Consider the following 20,106-nt stretch of genomic DNA (forward strand, 5'->3'; position numbering starts at 1 on the left):
TAGGTACTCTATCTCATTTTTACAAATGAGAAAATTGGGGTACAGAGAGGTTAAATAAATGACTTGCCCAGGACCACACATAGTATAAGTATAGGAGTCAGGATTTGGAGCCAGATACTTGACCCTAGGGGGCTTCCTAGGTGGCACTAGTGGTAAAGAACCCACCTGCCACTGCAAGAGACATAAGAGACTCAGGTTCGATCCCTGAGTCGGGAAGGTCCCTTGGAGGAGGGCATGGCAACCCACTCCAGTATTTTTGCCTGGAGAATCCCATGGACAGAGAAACCTGGTGGCCTACAGTTCTAGGGTCACACGGAGTCAGACATGACTGGAAGACTTGGCATGCGTGCACACTTGGGCCTAGAGATTGCACTGGCACTTTTTTCACAACATCTATTGCCTCTCCTGCATTTCAGTGTCTATCTACGTACAGATATTTTTTTGGTCTGTTCTATTTCTAGAGGAAAACAATAGAATGGGAAAGGCTAGAGATCTCTTCAAGAAGATTAGAGATACCAAGGGAACATTTCATGCAAAGATGGGCACAATAAAGGACAGAAATGGTATGGGCCTAACAAGCAGAAGATATTGAGAAGAGGTGGCAAGAATACACAGAAGAACTATGCAAAAAAGATCTTCATGACCCAGATACCATGATGGTGCAATCACTCACCTAGAGCCAGATATCCTGGAATGTGAAGTCAAGTGGGTCTTAGGAAGCATCACTACAAACAAAGCTAGTGGAGGTGATGGAATTCCAGTTGAGCTATTTCAAATCCTAAAAGATGATGTTGTGAAAGTGCTGCACTCAATATGCCAGCAAATTTGGAAAACTCAGCAGTGGCCACAGGACTGGAAAAGGGCAGTTTTCATTCCAATCCCAAAGAAAGGCAATGCCAAAGAATGCTCAAACTACTGCATAATTGCACTCATCTCACATGCTAGTAAAATAACGCTCAAAATTCTCCAAGCCAGGCTTCAGCAATACATGAACCGTGAACTTCCAGATGTTCAAGCTGGATTTAGAAAAGGCAGAGGAACCAGAGATCAAATTGCCAACATCCATTGGATCATTGAAAAAGCAAGAGAGTTCCAGAAAAACATCTATTTCTGCTTTATTGACTATACCAGAGCCTTTGACTGTGTGGATCACAACAAACTGTGGAAAATTCTGAAAGATGGGAATACCAGATCACCTGACCTACCTCCTGAGAAATCTGTATGCAAGTCAAGAAATGACAGTTAGAACTGGACATGGAACAACAAACTGGTTCCAAATAGGGAAAGGAATAGGTCAAGGCTGTATATTGTCACCCTGCTTATTTAACTTACATGCAGAGTACATCATGAGAAATGTTGGACTGGATGAAGCACAAGCTGGAATCAAGATTGCTGGGAGAAATATCAATAACCTCAGATATGCAGATGACACCACCCTTATGGCAGAAAGTGAAGAGGAATTAAAGAGCCCCTTGATGAAAGTGAAAGAGGAGAGTGGAAAAAGTTGGCTTAAAGCTCAACATTCAGAAAACTAAGATCATGGCATCTGGTCCCATCACTTCATGGGAAATAGATGGGGAAACAGTGGAAATAGTGACAGACTTTATTTTTCTGGGCTCCAAAATCACTGCTGATGGTGACTGCAGCCATGAAATTAAAAGATGCTTGCTCCTTGGAAGAAAAGTTATGACCAACCTAGACAGCATATTAAAAAGCAGAGACATTACTTTGCCAACAAAGGTCCGTCTAGTCAAAGCTATGGTTTTTCCAGTAGTCATGTATGGATGTGAGAGCTGGACTATAAAGAAAGCTGAGCGCTGAAGAATTGATGCTCTTGAACTGTGGTGTTGCAGAAGAAGCTTGAGAGTCTCTTGGACAGCAAGGAGATCCAACCAGTCCATCCTAAAGGAAATCAGTCCTGAATATTCATTGGAAGGACTGATGCTGAAGCTGAAACTCCAATACTTTGGCCACCTGATGCGAAGAACTGACTCATTTGAAAAGACCCTGATGCTGGGAAAGATTGAAGTTGGGAGGAGAAGGGGATGACAGAGGATGAAATGGTTGGATGGCATCACCAATTCAATGGACATGAGTCTGAGTAAACTCTGGGAGTTGATGATGGACAGGGAGGCCTGGCGTGCTACATTCCATGGGGTTGCAAAGAGTTGGACAGGACTGAGTGACTGGAATGAACTGAAGTGATTTCTATTTGAAACAACAATTTTTAGAAACAACATATAAGTTGTTTCTCAACAACTTAGTCCTGATTTGATTTGAATTATTGTACATAATTTCCCTCTTGAGCACGGGGTCTTAGTTGCATCTTTAAGCTTTTAACAAGCATAAATGACACCTGGAACTGGCCTCTTCTTACCTCTTTTCCACACGTTTAGTCTTGAAACGCTGTTGCTTTTCCTCTACAAATGATGTGTTTAGTGCTCTGTGTAATCTCTGATGGAAAGAACAGATTCACACATAGAGATTGTTAGAAACACAGAACCGGGGCACAAAGCACCCCCTGAGATTTAATCTCTTTGCTACAAACCTTGGCCTCTTTAAACAAATTACCATTGATGGCAGAAAAAAGATCAATATTCAGTCCCAAATCTCAAGAGAAAACGAATTCTAAGATAGTATTCTACCTGGAAGAAAATAATTTGATGGGAAACTTAGAAATACTCTGAGTTGTAAAAAGGTCTGTGATATAAAGAAAAGTTGGGACTTTCCTGGTGTGTCAGTGCCTATGACTCCTCACTTCCAACGCAGGGGATCTGGGTTCAATCCCTGGTCAGAGAACTAGATCCCACATGCTGCAACTAAGAGCTCACACACTGCCACTTAAGATTCAGTGCAGCCAAATAAATAAATAAAAGGAGAGTTATCATAACTGGGCTTCCCTGGTGGCTCAGATGGTAAAGAATCTGCCTGTAATGAGGGAGACTTGGGTTCGACCCCTGGGTCAGGAAGATTGCCTGAAGAAGGGAATGGCTACCCGCTCCAGTATTCTTGCCTGGAGAGTCCCAAGGACAGAGGAGCCTGGTGGGATCGCAAAGAGCTGGACATGACTAAGTGACTAACACACTATCATAACTAACATGTGGCAGAGGACTTAGTACAATTGCTAAAGGTGAGTCAAAACAAAGAAGGTAAGAACGCCTTAGAATTAAACTAATCACGCTGATTTATCATGCAGAGGATCAACTGTCTGCAGAGTCTTCTTAGGAGACCAAATACATCCTAGGATAAAAGTAGGAAGAACAGGGTTCACATGTAATCAACCCAATGATAGTGACCTATATAGAAAAAAAGCTCTGTGTTAAAGAAGAGAGCAGCATAACAGATGCAGGGGGCAGAGGTGGCAGAACTGGCAGCCTCACTGCTGAGAAGCAGTGACAGTGTGCTGGGAGGCACGGGGGAGCCCGGCCGGGAGGTCAGGTTGGCTCCTCTGGCCTCGCCCCTCCCTGCACTCAGGGGGAAACTGCTGTCTTTGCTAGAGCCCCTTCATCAGCACTTCCCCGGTAGCTCAGCTGGTAAAGAATCAGCCTGCAATACAGGAGACCCCGGTTTGATTCCTGGGTCAGGAAGATCTGTTGGAGAAAGGATAGGCTACCTAATCCAGTATTCTTGGGCTTCCCTGGTGGCTCAGCTGGAAAAAAATTAGCCTGCAATGCAGGAGACCTGGGTTCCATCCCTGAGTTGGGAAGATCCCTTAGAGAAGGCAAAGGCTACCCATTCCAGTATTCTGGCCTGTAGAATTCCATGGACTGTATAGTCTATGGGCTCACAAAGAGTTGGATACGACTGAGTGACTTTCACTTTCACTTCATCAGTAAGAAGCCTTCTGAGTATATTTCAGCTCTCAATGCCTGTTTCCATCAGGCGAGATATACAAAGGAGTGAGCTTGAATGACTGTCTGCCTGACAGTTTCAGTTCTTCCTGTTGGTGAGTGCATAGGTGTCTGGATAACACGAAGGAGCTTTGATCTAGAGCTTGGCCATGACGTCAGTGGACTTCTAAGCTCTGGACCATTGAAATGCAGCAAGAGCAGGGAGCCGAGCATTCATCTGAAGGGAAACAGGGGACTTCAAGATCATTTAGGGGGTTTCAGTTTTGGCAAGAAAGACTCTGAAGGAAACAAATCTTTCACATCATCTCTTCAGACTGTCACTAAGTGAAATCATGTTAAAAACATGCCATTGCGATCTCAAAACCACGTGCATCTGAACACGTCCTATGTTTTCCTGTGATAAGCTAAGAGAAATAATGGATATTGCTCCTAAGGCATTTACAGTCTATTTAGCCTATTCTATTAGATCCTACTGGACACAATTTGAAAATGGATTTAACAGTTTTATTTTAAAAAGTCAATATTTCCAAAATGCTGGAAATTATATTTCTTGCAACTAACTGCTTACAACAAAATATTTAAACAACAACAACAAGGCTGTTGCTTCCACTCTGAGCAACAGTGGAGGGTTATATGGAAGGAAAGGGCATTATGGGACAGCTTAATTTAAGGGGCAAGTGCATTAATGGGATAGAGGGAGTTCCATCTTGTATACTAAGAGTGTCTACACCACCTGGTTCTCTTGATAACCTGTCACTTGTCACTCTGACTTGAGGCCCTGGATTTTCCCATTATTGGGAATTCTGACGCTTAAGAATACTGGAGGGAGATGCCTGGTGGCACTCACCTGACTGGTATGGAGCCAGTATTGCAGCCTAGATTTGTTCTTGATGCGTGGCAGCAGCAGCCTGTACACCATGTGCTCACCAATGGTGGTCAGGATGGACAGACCAAATCCAATGCACAGCAGCATGAAGAGTCCAGAGAAGTGTTTGATGCCCATCTGCAACGTCTGTGGCAGAACAGGAAAGGAAAGGTCACGAATGGGAGGCTGCACCTGGTCCCGTGCTTGTCCACTCTTGGATGCACATCGTTTTCTGCTGGACCCAAGGAAAGCTGGAGACCGTTCCTCTGTGTGCTCTGCAGGTGTCACTATACTACACTGCAAAGGGGATCCAGCCAGGACTGAGGGCTGCTGCACGGCACAATTCCTGCGGGTGCTACTCACATACAGTGCTACTGTTTGAATGGTTCCTGGAGTCATGAAGAGGCCCTGTGTCTAGACCACGCTATGGTGTCAAAAGGGACACTGAGAGATAGAGGTAGAGACTGAAAATTGAAACAATTTAGTATACTAAAACATCAAAAAGTTATCAAGGAAAGAATCTCTCCCAGGGACAGAGAGTGAGTTAGATTTAAGGGGAAAAGATGATGAGCGCAATAAAAATTTTCATTTAGATCTGACAGAAACATGGATAGGATATCATCTAGTTCAATGTCCTCATTTTAAAGATGAGGAACTTGGGACCAGAAAAGTGAAGGAAGTTGAGCCAGGTCACAAAATTAGACAGCCACAGAGGAGAAAAAGAAGGGACCTACTTGTTGATTGCTTACTATTTTTTTGTGTGTGTGTGTGCTTAGATAGCTATTATAACTACAATTTATAGTTGAGGAAACTAAAGTCCTTGCAGTTTTTAAATGACAAAGCTGGCCTATAAGTCAATGTTCGTTTAGCTCCAAAGTTCAGTTTCTTTCTACTCTATACAAGAGAGCAACAGCAACTATAAAAATGATCACTTTAACACCTGTGACAGGCTAAAGGATTTACAGGCGGTCTCTACAAAATACGTATTCAGTCACTGACATCGATGACCAATCAATCCAGGAGAAAGACATTTGATTTGTTGAGTGTCTACTATGTGCCAGGAAGTCTCCCAAGTACCAGGGGATGGAGCTAGGAGGGTTATGTCCTTGCCTTCAATCAGCTCAAGTCTAGGGAGAAAGCAAACATTTATACCCCATGATACATTGATTTATACTTCCCAGGTTTGCAGAGAAGCTGGCTCATGAGATAAGACTTAAAATGAGACAGGTAGAATGTGGAGGCTGGGTGGGAAGGTAGGACTCCAAGCTGAGGGCAGCAGAAACAAAGAATGTGATAAAAACACGAACCTCCAGCACACTGATCTGCGGGCTTGTGAAACAGATGGCTATGCTCAGGGGTCGGGTGCAGAGGCCCTGCATCCTGAGGGAGGAACAGGCCAGCCCTAGGCAAGGCTAGATTAAGCACCTTACCCAAGATCATACAAGCCAATGCTAAGGACCCCGAGTGTCATCCCTTTGCTGGAGGCTTTTGGTCATTATCATCATTGATAATTATTTAGCATTTAACACGTGGAAGGCGCAGTTCTGAGCACTTTATCAATGTAGCAACTTGCTTAATTTTCCCAGCGACCTATGAGGGAGGTACTATCTCCATTTTACAGATGAGGAAACTTAGGAACAAGAGTTAAATGACTCATCCAAAGTCACATAGCTGGTAAAGGTCAGGGGGGTTCACACCCAGGCAGGCAGTCTGACTCCAGAGCCTACACTCTTAACCACATCATTTAACTGACACGAGTGATCCGCCCATCCTCTTGAAGGAGTTTTCCTTTCTTTCATTCTCCTCTCCTCTACCCCTAGTCCTGGAGAAGCAGGCAGTCAGGATGGCTCAGGCATGGCTAGACCTCCCGGTATGCCAGGAAGTTTAGGTGGGGGACCAGGCTCAGGCAGAGCTTGGAGATTTCAAGCTTTGGGGGAGGCCGGGCCATGGGATCTCTTTTCCTCCATGATACTACTTTTGGCAGTGGCCCTGGACCAAAGATGTGTGTTAGGATCCCTGGAGAAGGAAAGACTAGGGGTGAGCAGGGGCATAGAGCATGCCCCAGGTCCCCGAGACTGGGGCACTGAGAATGAAAGAAGCCCAGCCTGAAGGAACGGGAGTGCTGGTGTAGGGAAGGTGAGCAGTGTATCAGGCCTGAGGGGTACTCAGCTACTAGAGCTTTTCCCGGGACATCTCTGTACATGTGATGACCAACCTGACCTCCAGAAAGTATATACAAATGTGTTTGAAAATAGCCCTCAGCCTGGACCTGTAGTAATGTGTACCGGATACAGCTATTACAGAAGGATTCAATGAGTTACTACTGCTGTGGATGAAGAACACACTGGGCAAATTCATTTGGGACTTGAACAGCATTGAACACTCAGCAAAAGACTGAAAAGACTGGTGCTGCTTCTTATAAAGTGCTGCCAAGATGAAGAAGAAAAATGCAACTTACAGTGAATCATCCTGCTTTTAAACCTTGGTGATCCCCTCTGTTATCTTGTGCATAACAATAATTAGTCTCATTTTCCTCTTATTATGCCAATAACAAATAGGCTGTATTCAGTTTATTTTACACACTTCTTTCTTTAAATTTCCTTTGTTTACACCCACATACTAATAGACTTATAGAAGCAGTTGCTGTTGTTTTTTCTTAAATTAGACATCTGTGTGCCAGACACCATACATGCATATTATGATCTGATAATAGTATTGTAAGTTAAGTATTTTTATCCCCATTTCACATCAAGGAAACTGAGGTTCATTAACTACCATACCCAATGTAATACAAGCTAAAAACTAGGAGGCCAGGCTATGGATCCAGGATTGTCTGATGCTAAAGCCTGAGCTACCTTGAAGCAAATACCCTTCAGAAGCATCTATTGCTGTCTAAACTGGTACTGTCTATTCCCTGTTACAACTTGCAAAAAATTTTATTCAAAACTCACCCTCTGGATTGCAAATCCCCTATAATTTGCCTTTGGGCACCAGTGAAAAACGCTTAAACTGTGTCTGAGCCTGACTGATAAGATGTACTGCTGCAGTTGTAATTCAGCTGTTCTTCTCCTAGGACCACTCTGCTTCAATGTGCTATGCATTAAATATATGCATTTGTCCCACATTAACAAGTGAAATCTTTTTGTCTGATAGAGTGGAACTTGCTCAACTTGACATTTATCCTTGGTCAGAGGAAGAAGAAGAGGAGCAATGAATATTCAATGTCAAATCTTTAAAATAAATTTAAGTGATGCAGACAAAATAATGATTACTGTTGCAAGTGACATGGATAGAAGCATCATATTCAGAAATGCAATCACAGCCCGGTCTCACGTTGTCGAGAGCTGTATAAGTGAAAGCAAAGAAATGTGAGTGGATTTTTTTTTTCTTTATCCCATTGCTTCATCTGCAGCTTCATTTGAGAGCTCACAGCCACACACTTCTAGAGTCTCAAGAGCCAAGGAGGGAAGACTATCTCAGGAGTTGCTGCTGCTAAGTCACTTCAGTCGTGTCCAATTCTGTGTGACCCCATAGACGGCAGCCCACCAGGCCCTGCCGTCCCTGGGATTCTCCAGGCAAGAACACTGGAGTGGGTTGCCATTTTCTTCTCCAAGGCATGAAAGTGGAAAGTGAAAGGGAAGTCGCTCAGTCATGTCCGACTCTTCGTGACTCCATGGACTGCAGCCTACCAGGCTCCTCCATCCATGGGATTTTCCAGGCTAGAGTACTGGAGTGGGGCAAATATCAGGCATTTATGGCTTCACTCAGTCCTTCACAGGCTCATTCTAGCCCATCCAGTCTCTCTCAGTTACCTCTTTAATCAATAAGTAACCACTCAAAAAATCGCCTTGCTTGCTTATTTTATTTTGCTAAATGTTATTTATAGTGTTATATTTCTTTAACATTTTATTTTATTGTTCGTTTACATTAACATATTCATTGCATTGTGGAGGGCAAGCATACTCTGTATTATGCATGCATGAATACCCACTGATTAAGCATTAAAGAACTGGTGTTTTAAATGGTTCATATTATGTAGAAATCATTGGTGGATTGTCATATATAGCAATCCATGCATTGTACATTAGATATTAAACACTAACAAATGTCTAAGTATGTTTTAATTAAATTTAGGGAAGCTGGTTGGGCTTTTTGGATAAGGTGGGAATGTTTTATTTATTCGTTTTGTCTCATACAAGATAATGGAAAAGCCTCTCACCATCTGGAAATCTACCAGCCAACGTATTTCTAGGTACAGACTAGATTCAGATAAAGGGTGATGCCACTATCAAAGATTCTGAGTGGTCTCTGTTTAGATCATTAGTGCTTCCGGTGACATAGAGGCCAAGACCACCAATTCTGTTGCTGGTAAACCCTCCTCTGCCTCTTGCTCGGTTGTGGGCCCTTGAAACATCTGACACATGGTTAGGTGACTGACTAGGTTCTGAAAACTCCAGCAAGAAATGAAGATAAACTATTTGAGTCATCATTTGCCTCAGATGTTACTGGTTAAATCCTATAATCTAAGCCTCCCTAGCCCCCAGTCCACGTCTTCTAACATACGGCAGCTATCCAATTTCTCTGCTCCTTTAAAGAGTCTGTACTCATTGTTTTCAATTCCTCTCCTCCCATTCTCTTTTGGACCCACTCCACTCAGGCTTTCAATCCCTGGCTTAGGATACTGTCAAAACCAACAATGGCCATCAAATCCAAGAGTCAGTTTTCAACTTATTCATGTATCAGCTTGGAAACTTATTTCATCCTCTTTGATGTTTTTCTTCACTGTTTTGAGGAATCCTCTCTCCTTGTACTATATCAGTCTTGTCTGCTGGTTCCTCCCCATCCTTCTGACCTTAAATATTAGCAGAACTTCAGTTCTTTAGTTACATTCACTTTCTTATCCACACCATGTCTTTAAATACTATCTATTTACCAATGACTTCCAAATTTATATCATTCCCAACTCCTGACTCAGCCTGTCTACTTGGATATCTAATAGAATCTCAAAATGACACATCAAAATAAACTTCTAATTTTCCTTCTGAAATCTTCTCTTCACACAGTCTGTCCCATCTTAATAAATCTCCATCCTTGCAATTTCTCAGGCTAATAGCATAGATTCCTCCCTTTCTCTAGCATCCTGTACTTAGCATGTCTGCAAATATGGTGGATGCTGTCTGCAAAGTATGTCCAGGATCTGATGACTTCTTACCACCTCCACCAACCACCCTGGTCCAAGTCACCATCATCTCTCACCTAGACCACAGAAATAGCTTCCGAATTGTTCCCTGACCCCTTCAGTCTGTCTTCTGCAAGGCAGCCAGGATAACTCAAAATACGTTACTCCTGTGCTCAGTGCCCAGTGATGATGTTTGGCCTCAACCAGAGTACCTGTCAGAGCCCTTACAAAGGCCCACAGGACCTTACATGACTTAGTCCCACACCTCTAGCTTCACATTCTTCTTCTCACACTTGTTCACTCTGCTCACAGCTTGGGCTTCCTCACTTCCCTTAAATCCATCCAGCTGTTCCTGCTTGAGGCTCTTCATTTTCTATTCTCTCTGCCTTGTAAATTCTTCCACCAGGAACCAGCAACGCTCCTTCGCTTACTCTCTGTGGGTCTCTGCTCAGACATTAATTATCAGTGAAATCTGCTTTAACTACTGTGGTTAAAAAGGCAAATCTTTCTATGGCTGAAAAATATTCCATTGTATGTACATACCACATTTAGTTTATCCATTCATCTGCTTATAATCAGTAGATTAGAGTTCATCAGGAGCTGGGGCTAGAGGAAAATGGGGAGTTATGCTCAGTAGTTACAGAGTTTCTCTTTGGGATGATGAAAGACATTTTGGGAACATGTAGTGGTAATGATTGCACAACACTGTAAATTTAATTAATGGCATTGAACTGTACACTTAAAAAATGGTTAAAATGGCAAATTGTTTTTACCATGATTTAAACAATTAAAAAAAAAAAGACAAATCCTATCCTCTCCCTCTTTTCCTGTGAAAGTTGTTCATTTGTGTCTGATGCTTTGTGACCCCATGGACTGTATAATCCATGGAAGTCTCCAGGGCAGAATACTGGAGTGGGTAGACTGTCCCTCTCTAGCAGATCTTCCCAACCCAGGAATCGAACTAGGGTCTCTTACATTACAAGTGGATTCTTTACTGGCTGAGCTATCAGGGAAGCCTCTTCTCATGGACTCAATCTCTTCTCCTTACCTTGTTTTATTTTGTCCCTGACATAACACATATTTAGTGTCTATTTCCCTCAAGGAGAATGTAAGCTCCAATAAACCAGGAATTTTGCTCATTTGTCTAGTGCATATCCTGGTTGCCTAGAACACTGCCTAACATTTATAAGGTTCTCAAAAAGTGTTTTTTGGAATAAGTGGATGAAAGCATATGAAACCTAGAATATTTGTATAATATAAATTGATATATATATTTCCACCCTCCAAAAGTCTTATAAATCTCAAGAGATTTTTGGAATAATTCTGTGATGGAGAAAGAGATTGATATTCTTAATTAATAGATGAGAAAGAGGCTCAGAGAACTTGGAAAACTTGCCATCCTGACTTTCTAACGCCAGTGTTTATCAATCTGGGGGCCTGTTGTGGGAGTTGGGAGGAAAAGCATATTAACAATTAATAAAGTAAAAAATTGGAGATTTTTTACACAGTAAAATTTCAACTGGCTTCTGCAGGAAATGTGTTGGCTTTATTTGCTTAGGATCCTTTCCCTGGGGAATGGCCCTTCCCTACTTCACATGGTTTTGGAGTGTCTACCAACCACAGACTCCCCACTCCTTGTTTTTTTTTTTTTTCCCCACTCCTTGTTAACAGGAGGCCAAGCACAGGACCCAAGGTAAGCCAGTTTACATCTGAAGCAGAGGCACTTGGCTTGGAAAGTAATTGAAGCCATCATTTCCAGTGTCTTCAGTATCATAAAGCTCCTCTAGCTCTGAGGTGTCAACATAACCTCTTTTGAGAGAGAGACTTTATTTCTCTTGCAGAACACTGAAATGAATGGGTGAGCCCCTTCTAGGAAAATTTCTCTGACAGGGTACAGCTCTGCCTTTCTTTGCATGTCTCTAGAGGCTTGGTATGGAGAAGGCAATGGCACCCCACTCCAGTACTCTTGCCTGGAAAATCCCATGGACGGAGGAGCCTGGAAGGCTGCAGTCCATGGGGTCGCAAGAGTCGGACACGACTGAGTGACTTCACTTTCACTTTTCACTTTCATGCATTGGAGAAGGAAATGGCAACCCACTCCAGTGTTCTTGCCTGGAGAATCCCAGGGACGGGAGAGCCTGGTGGGCTGCTGTCTATGGGGTCGCACAGAGTTGGACACGACTAAAGTGACTTAGCAGCAGCAGCAGAGGCTTGGTATACAGTAAGTGCTAATAAATGTTTAATTAAGGAAGTACATACCTGAAAAATAACTTAGTTACAATTACTCTCAAGGATTCCAGTACCTATTAAGTACTTTCCCCCAGAGCACTAGGGCTAAAAGAACCAGGAGAAATCATTTTCTTTTTCAGTGATCTGGTGTGTTAAAACTTTGTATATACAAATTTGCTCTCTGAGTCTGTAAAGTCAAATCCTGGTTTTAAAGTAATTTTTTTTCTTTAATTAGAGAGCTGAAATAGGGAAGGAACAACAGTTTTAGTGAGAGGTAAAGCTCCAGTACTTTGGCTACCTGATGCAAAGAGCTGACTCATTGGAAAAGACCCTGATGCTGGGAAAGATTGGGGGCAAAAGAAGGGGGAGACAGAGCATAAAATGGTTGGATGACATCCCTGACTCAATGGACATGAGTTTGAGCAAACTCCAGAAGATGGTGAAGGACAGGGAAGCCCAGCATGCTGCAGTCCATGGGGTTGCAAAGAGCTGGACACAACTTAGTGACTGAATAACAACGACAAAGAAAAAAAAAAGGCAGGTTGTGGAGCCTATAAAATATGGCTAATTCCTAAATTCTTGGAAGCAGGATGGGGAGGAAGCAAATGCTGTTTCTAATTTTGAAGACCTGATTTCCTTTTCATTTTTTTTTGCCACCCCAATATTTTGCCCAGAAGAGCAGTAGCTCAATAAAATTTGGCAGACTAATTGTGTCTATACATGTAGCCCTTTATCCAGGCAGGAGGAGGGGGACAGAAGATGGAGGCCTGCATCTGCATGAGGTGAGTGCTCCAGAGGCACCAAGGAGAGCTACCAGAGGAAAGAGTTTCCCTGGGTGAAGACAATGGGGCAAGACTGGGCGATGTAATAATTGGGGATTTCTAAAAAACTTGTAACAACAATCATGAAAAGGTAGGAAGAAGGTATTCACTCACAGAATCTGCAACTTTCTCATCAATGAATACAGCCTGAAAGATCATTTAACATGAAACAAAACAGGAGATGATTTGCAAAATCCAGGGAGACACTACATGAGTGAAGTTATTAATAACAGTGCTCACACATATGGATGAGAAAATAATCTAGATGGACAGTAAAATCAGGGTCTGCAGGAACTTCTCATTGCATCCCTCATCCTGGGGGATGTGGCACCTCTATCTCCTCTAACTTGGAATCTGCTTAATGACTGCTCAACATGGCACTGCCCAGGTTGCTGAGGACACGTCCCCTTTCTGTCCTTGGTACTCCCAGAGCTCTAGGTTTGGGCAACCATCTTTTACCCTTGGACCTGGTGCTCAGTGTGCTAAATTAGCTCCATTGTGCAGTCTTTTGAAAAGTCTTAATGTATTAATAAAATGACTCAGAAAAATATTTCCAAAAATTAATTTTGAGGCAATGAACATTATCATTTTCCTATATAAACAATTATCTTCAGTTCTTCACTGTCTCTTCCAAACTATGACCATTTGCATATATATTTTCCAGAGCTATAAACTCTGTTATATGTTAATAATTATGCTTTTTAAAAAGCTTAATCTGAAAATATATTGATTTATAGTTATTTATTAACTTCAATGGCTTTATATTAGCAACCATTATTTTATCATAATTCACTTTATCCCCAAACTGTCAAATATTTAATATTGTTTAGTGTATATACATATATATAACAAATATTGCTGCAATAAAAACATCTTTTACATAGAGCACTTTAAAAATCACTTTTGATTCTTTCTTTGAGATATATATTGCAATGGATGGGATTACCAGGTTAGATGATGGAACTGTTCTGATGCCTTGTGTTGTATGAAATAGTTCTCAAGAGTGTGAAAACCATTCCCAGTGATTCCCAAGATGCCCCGGTGCACAGGATGTTAATTAACATCCTTGCCAACTCTGTTTTACAGCTAATCATTTTTTTTTCTATTTTGGTTATTCCGATTTGTATGTGTTCAATTTTTGAGGTTATTTTTTGAAGTTTGTTTTTCCTATCTCCCTGTATATACATTATATACTTATATCATTTGCCCAATTACGCATTTCAGAAAAAGTGAGAATTTTTACTGAAGAAAACTAATAAGCCCTTTCCTAATACATAACATATATTTCTTCATTTAAAATTTTCCTGTTAGCTTTGTTTTGTTAGATTTTATTATACAGATGTTTGAACTCTATATGACTCCATTTGTTTTGATTATTGGAAACTCTATTGTTCAGTTAGAAACAATTGTTAGGAAATAGTCATTGGGAAGTTTTGTGCACAATTGCTTTATTTTTTAAAAATTATTTATTTTCGGCTGTGCTAGGTCTTCGTTGCTGGGTGAGGGCTTTCTCTAGTTGCAGTTAGCGGGGGCTGTCCTTCATTGTGGAGCTCCAGCTTCTTACTGAAGTGGTTTCTGGTTAGGGAGCACAGCCTCTAGGAGTGCAGGCTCCAGCAGTTGCAGCTCTCGGGCTCTAGAGCACAGGCTCGAAGTTGAGGTGCATTGGCTGTCACCCCACAGCATGTGGAAACTCCCTGGACCAGAAATCAAACCCGTGTTTTCTGCATTGGTGGGTGGATTCTTAACCACTGGACCCCCAGGCAAGTCCCCAATTGCTTTGTTTTTGAAAATAACGAACACTTCATCCATCTCGTTTTTTTTTTTTTTTTAAACTAAGAGTGGACTTTCTCTTCACTGAGACAATTTCAGCTCCATGTTGCAGAAGTACCTTAGCCAGTAAAAGGCCACACCCATCCTGGGGTGGGCTGCATTCCTTTATGCTGATTTTGATTTCTACTTAAAATCCTATTAAAAAATATTGGTAACATACACATGCACACACATATACACAAAACCTTGTGAGAACAAACACCATGCAAAATAACAAAATTTACTTGCGGGTCAGCTTTAGTCTAAGAACTGTGAGGCTGTATCTTTACACAGCTTTTACTACTCTGGGGTCCTTTCAGTGTTGTGGTTTTTCACTATGACCCAGCAGATGCTTTAAAGCGGACACATAGTTTGTTGCTGTTCACACAATCACCAGCCAGCGGGACAGCTATAGCAGCCAATACAAAAGGAGAGGCATCCAGTTCTGATCCTAACTCTAGCGACCTCTTTTTAAAATTTTTTTTGGCTGTGCTGTGTGGCATGCGGGATCTTAGTTCACTGACCAAGGATAGAAATGTTCCCTGCACTGGAAGTGTGGAGTCTTAACCACTGGACTGCCAGCAAAGTCCCAACCTGACTCCTTTTTCACCATGCCACCTTATCTTACAAACACCCAAGCCTCTCCCTTTTCAAAGCAAGGGAAATAGATAAAACACAATAGCCAGATTCATGACACACTTTAAGTCCTAACAGAGAAAATCAATAGCATAAGTGAAGAATGGGATTTGTAATAAAAAAAAAAAATTCCTGAAGATTTTTCCTTGAAGATTCCTTTACAGCAATATAGAGAATAAATCAACTATGTTAAGGCCATATTTTCCCCTACATTTCAAAAAAAATTGTCTAGTTGATTTTGGGATTGCAACATATGGTAGCGAGCAGACACAATCCATTAATATAGGATTCACAACAACATATTGTTACTGATGTCTGCAGCATCAAAGCATATTGGTTGCTGTTACTAGTTTAATCTAAATGCTGTCACTTAGTTCTCAAGATGAGATGAAGGTGAAAGATGATCTAAGATTGCCTTGCCTAATATTTTTAATTTTTTGCAATGCATAGGACCAAGGAGGTAGGAGCTCCTTTCTCCTTGATAAACAATTATCTTTTTGTAAAAATTGAAGCTTGGTTTTATTATCTTAGGAATAATTTGAGGCAGGTAAATACAGAAGCCGTAAAAATAGGAAGCAGTGCAGGGAGCTCACCATTTGTGGTCAGAGAGCATGGTTCAAGTCCTTGCTTTGCCACTCACCAGCTGGATACCTTGGGGTAGCTTCTAGATCACTCTATAGCATCATCTGTAAAACTGAGATGAAGGCACCCACCCCACAATGTTGTTACAATGATTAAATGGTATAACAAACGTAATAGGGCCTAGAACAGCTGTTCAATAAGCATCAACTACTATTATCACTCCAAGGAACTGTACAGAATGAGATTTGTTGGCAACTTGGCAATTAACAGAGAAGAGTCAAAGCATTCTAATATGGAAGTAAATGTGATCTTTTCCCCTAAATATTCATACAATCAGAGCTTTCCAGTTGCTGAGGCTAGAAACAGGTGCACAGTTTAAGGTCACTGCCACAAAGCCTTGCGAAACTATTGGATTGTCCAAAAAGTTCCTTCAGGCTTTTCCTAAGACATTAGTGGGAAAAACCCAAACAAACATTTTGGCTAACCCAATACATTAGGTAGACTGAGCAATTAGCTTGTGAATTCCAGCCACTCCATAAGCTGAAATGCTTTTTCCTCTTGTTAAATTTGAACATGTAATCCAACATATTTCAAACCCTAGGTCCTAATTTTAAACTGTATTTTGGTGTGCACATTGCAGAACATACAAATAATGTCTCTCTTTCAGAAGTCCTCTTGGCTGGCATTACACAAGCTCATTTTTCTCATGAAACGTTTCTTCCACAAAGTCAAATAGGTTGGGCTAGAATGAGTCCCTCTCTCTTTTTTAAATTCTCAGTCAAGAAGTCTGGTGGTCCAGTGGTGACCCTGGTGGTCCAGTGGTTAAGAATCTGCCTTGCAATGTAAGGGACACAGGTTTGATTCCTGGTCAGGGAACTAAGATCCCACAAACCACGGAGCAACTAAGCTGTCGCACCCCAACTAGGACCTGATGCAGTCAACTAAATAAATAAAGAAGAAGAAGACACAGCCTGTAGGGTGCAGAAGACCTTGACATTGTTTCATTTCTGGATTAGGGATACACAAATGTCCTGCTAATCTGAGAGTAGGTGTGGCTAAGTACCAAGTAAGGGTTCAAAAGGAACCCAGAGGCCTCCTTTTCCCTTATATTCTGATTGAGTAAAAAGGGACGAAAGGACATGGAGAGGGAATGTGTTGTGCACTAGCACTTAACATGTCTTATCTTTTGGAATTCTCAGAATAACCTGAGAATGGAGCCTCATTTTAACCAGGAGAAATGACATAGAGAGGTTAAGTAAGTGCTTGGGCTCACACAGCTAATAACAAGTGACTGATAAAAACCCAGTTGTAACTGAATCCAAACTCAGGTGTGTCTGAGTCTTTTCACTGTGTCACCCTGAAATGGGGGTAAGGCTCGTATAACTACAGGATTGGGAACATTTACTGATTATTAATACATTTATATTTAGGACTACACAGGAATTTAAGGGGCAGGCACATCTATTCTTTGTGGCTTATAAGTAATTTATAAAATAAAAAGTATGGCATAGTGCCAATAATGAAATGTGGGGGTTTATTTATCCTACTTTTAGGGGAAGCAAGACTAGCTACCAGCCTTTTCAAAATATAAAGATAATAAATCTAGAAATGGGTCTTCCTTGTCCTGAAAAAAAAATCACCTAGGGTTTATACCTTGGCTTAGTACATGTAGGGAGAGTATGTCTCATTGTCCTGCGAACTGGCAGTAGTAAGTGGGACATAGAGAGCTGGTAAAATCTAGGGTACAAGGAACAGTGTACTTACTGGTACACTGACTCTCCAAAAGAAGCAGAACAAAAACAACTACAACTTTTTGCTCTTTTCCATGAGTTCTTACTACTCCCACAGTGGCTGATCTGAAACTATAGATATGACATCACTGAACATGGAACTGGGGAGGGAAGTGCCCACTTTTGTTCTCACCCAGTAAGAACAGCTCCAGCATACCCCTTGGCTGCAGGTTTATTAGGGTGTGAGGGACTCTGGGCTGAATGTTACATTAGAGACAAGGCTTCCCCCAATGAGAGAGCTCTCAACTTCCCTGCCAGGTCCAGGTCAAACTTAAAAAAAGTTTTGTTAGTATAGACAGCATCCACTCCTGCTACAGAGGTGTACCTGTTCATCTCTGCATCTTTTGAATGCCAAGAGCAATACCACTTCCACACCCTGGGGAGAGTCCACTGCAGCTGGAATCACCACCACTTCTGCCTGTGGGAAGAAGGACTATGAGTGTGGCCCATTCTCTCCCACTAGGTACTGGAGGTGAGAGAGCTTCCCAGGAAGGGCTTCCCTGGTGGCTCAGCAGTAAAGAATCTACCTGCAATGCAAGAGACCCAGGAGATGTGGGTTCAATCCCTGGCTCAGGAAGATCCCCTGGAATAGGACATGGCAACCCACTCCAGTATTCTTGCCTGGAGAATGCCATGGATGGAGGAGCCTGGTGGGCTACAGTCTATAGGGTGTCAAAGAGATTGACAGGACTGAAGTAACTGAGCATGCATGCATGCGTGAGCTTCCCAGGCAGTTCTCTGTCGTGGTTGTGTGGAAGGCCCATTAACTGAACTTAATACTGTGGTAGGCAATCAAGCCTGAAAAGCCACCTTCACTGAGACTGATAGACTGGGGATTTTGTCTTAGCCTTTCTTACAAGGCCTCTGAATTTCTGCCTGAAAAGAAACTGTAAAGGAGCTGGAGCAATGAGACAGGAGGAACCCAGCTGTGGTCTGAGGCTTTCAAAAGGGAAAGATGGGCTTTTGTTGCCTAGAGAGAGGTGATTAAAAGATGCTCAGCCAAGAGAAATAGATTCATCCCTCTTGCTGCAATAAGGAATTAATAATCTGTTAAAAGATGCTTGAACACCACAAGTAAATGAAAATAGTTCACCTAGCACCTTTTGGGAATTTTTTCCCCATATATAAAACCATGAAAAGTAAAGGAAAAGATGTATATTTTCTTATTTTTGAACTTTAAAAGTTCTCTTCACTCTTTGTAGTTTGGTTTCTGAATCAAAACAAAGAAAAAAAAATACATTCATAAAAGCTGTTTCCTTTTCTTTTCCCTCCATGCTCCTTCATCATGTTTTCCCCAACTCAGGGCATTATCCTGAATCATTGAGAGCAGAAGAGTTAGTAACACTGAGGTAGGTGGTCAAGAGGCTGGAAGATCTTGCTTCAGTAAGAGAGACACTTTCCAGTAGATCAGAGATGGCAGTTACTGGGCCTCTTGGGCAGATCTTTAAAGAGATAGAGAAGAAAGAAAAAGTTGTTGTTGAGTGGCGACCTTATAAAACTCACACAATGGTCACCAAGTGCTTGTGGACCTCCAGGCTTCTGACCACAGCACTGAATTCCTGGAAGGAGATTTTCCCGTCCCCGTCTTTGTCCAGGAGGATGATGGTTTTGTCCACCAGCTGCTGTAACTGCCAGTCTTTCAGGTTGTCGCCTACCATCATCTTCAGCACCTGGAAGAGCTCCCCGTTGGAAATGTAGCCGTCTTTGTCCATGTCGTAGATGCTGAAAGCAAACCTCAGCTTCTGCTCCTCATCTCCCCGGACGCTGAACTGGGAGGTCCCCAGGATGAATTCCCGGAAGTCCACCTGTCCGTCGCCGTCGGTGTCGAAGACGTCGATCACCCGCTGCACCAGCGGGTTCTCCTGCAGCTCCGGCATGGACGTGAACTCTTTGACGCTCAGAGCGCTGGAACTGTCCAAGTCCAGCTTCTTAAAACGCTTGCGCAGCCTTTTAATTTCATCTTCGTCGAAGTGCGAGCATATCTCCGCCGGGTAACTGGCCTCATTTCCCATTCTGGAGCCAGTCTGTTGCTCATAGGGTCTGAGGAGGGATCAGGGGCAGTGGGCGCACACGCGGCTAAAAAGAGACCGTTGTGCCCGCAGGTGGAGGGCCAGGTGGGGCAGGCTCGCGGGGACATCTTCCCCCACCCCCGCCCGCCCCCTAGCCCCTCTCACCCCCTCCCCCTCCCCTGCTTCGGGCAACCAGACGAGAAAATAGGAGGTGCTGGGAGCCAGGTGGAGGAGTGGGTGAGGGGAGATCAGGGGAGAAGAAGCGGTGGGAGAGGGAAGCTTTCAGGGGGTAAGATAGGAAAAGTAGGAGAGAGGGGAGCTGGGGGAGAAGTCCC

The 20,106-nt window shown here is 42.5% G+C and overlaps 2 protein-coding genes across 2 annotated transcripts in view; both read right to left on the bottom strand.

The window, feature by feature from the left end:
- The window catches only part of GRIN3A (glutamate ionotropic receptor NMDA type subunit 3A), a 207,241-nt gene that overhangs the window by 5,093 nt on the left and 182,042 nt on the right, over positions 1 to 20,106 (bottom strand). The window contains exons 7-8 of the mRNA XM_061426355.1: positions 4,699 to 4,863; positions 2,378 to 2,454 (exon numbers count right to left, since the gene is read on the bottom strand). Of these exons, the coding sequence (XP_061282339.1) occupies positions 2,378 to 2,454; positions 4,699 to 4,863 (242 nt within the window). The remainder of the gene's footprint in view (positions 1 to 2,377; positions 2,455 to 4,698; positions 4,864 to 20,106) is intronic.
- PPP3R2 (protein phosphatase 3 regulatory subunit B, beta) lies at positions 18,903 to 19,900 on the bottom strand. The gene has a single exon (XM_061426354.1). The coding sequence runs from the start codon at positions 19,772 to 19,774 to the stop codon at positions 19,262 to 19,264; it is 513 nt and encodes a 170-aa protein (XP_061282338.1). The 5' UTR covers positions 19,775 to 19,900; the 3' UTR covers positions 18,903 to 19,261.

This window comes from Bos javanicus, chromosome 8 (genome assembly GCF_032452875.1).
Source record: "Bos javanicus breed banteng chromosome 8, ARS-OSU_banteng_1.0, whole genome shotgun sequence".
NCBI lineage: Eukaryota > Metazoa > Chordata > Mammalia > Artiodactyla > Bovidae > Bos > Bos javanicus.

What these genes read in the sequence shown, in the direction of transcription:
- PPP3R2 (XM_061426354.1), bottom strand. Translation starts at nt 19,774, where the DNA reads ATGGGAAATGAGGCCAGTTACCCGGCGGAGATATGCTCGCACTTCGAC.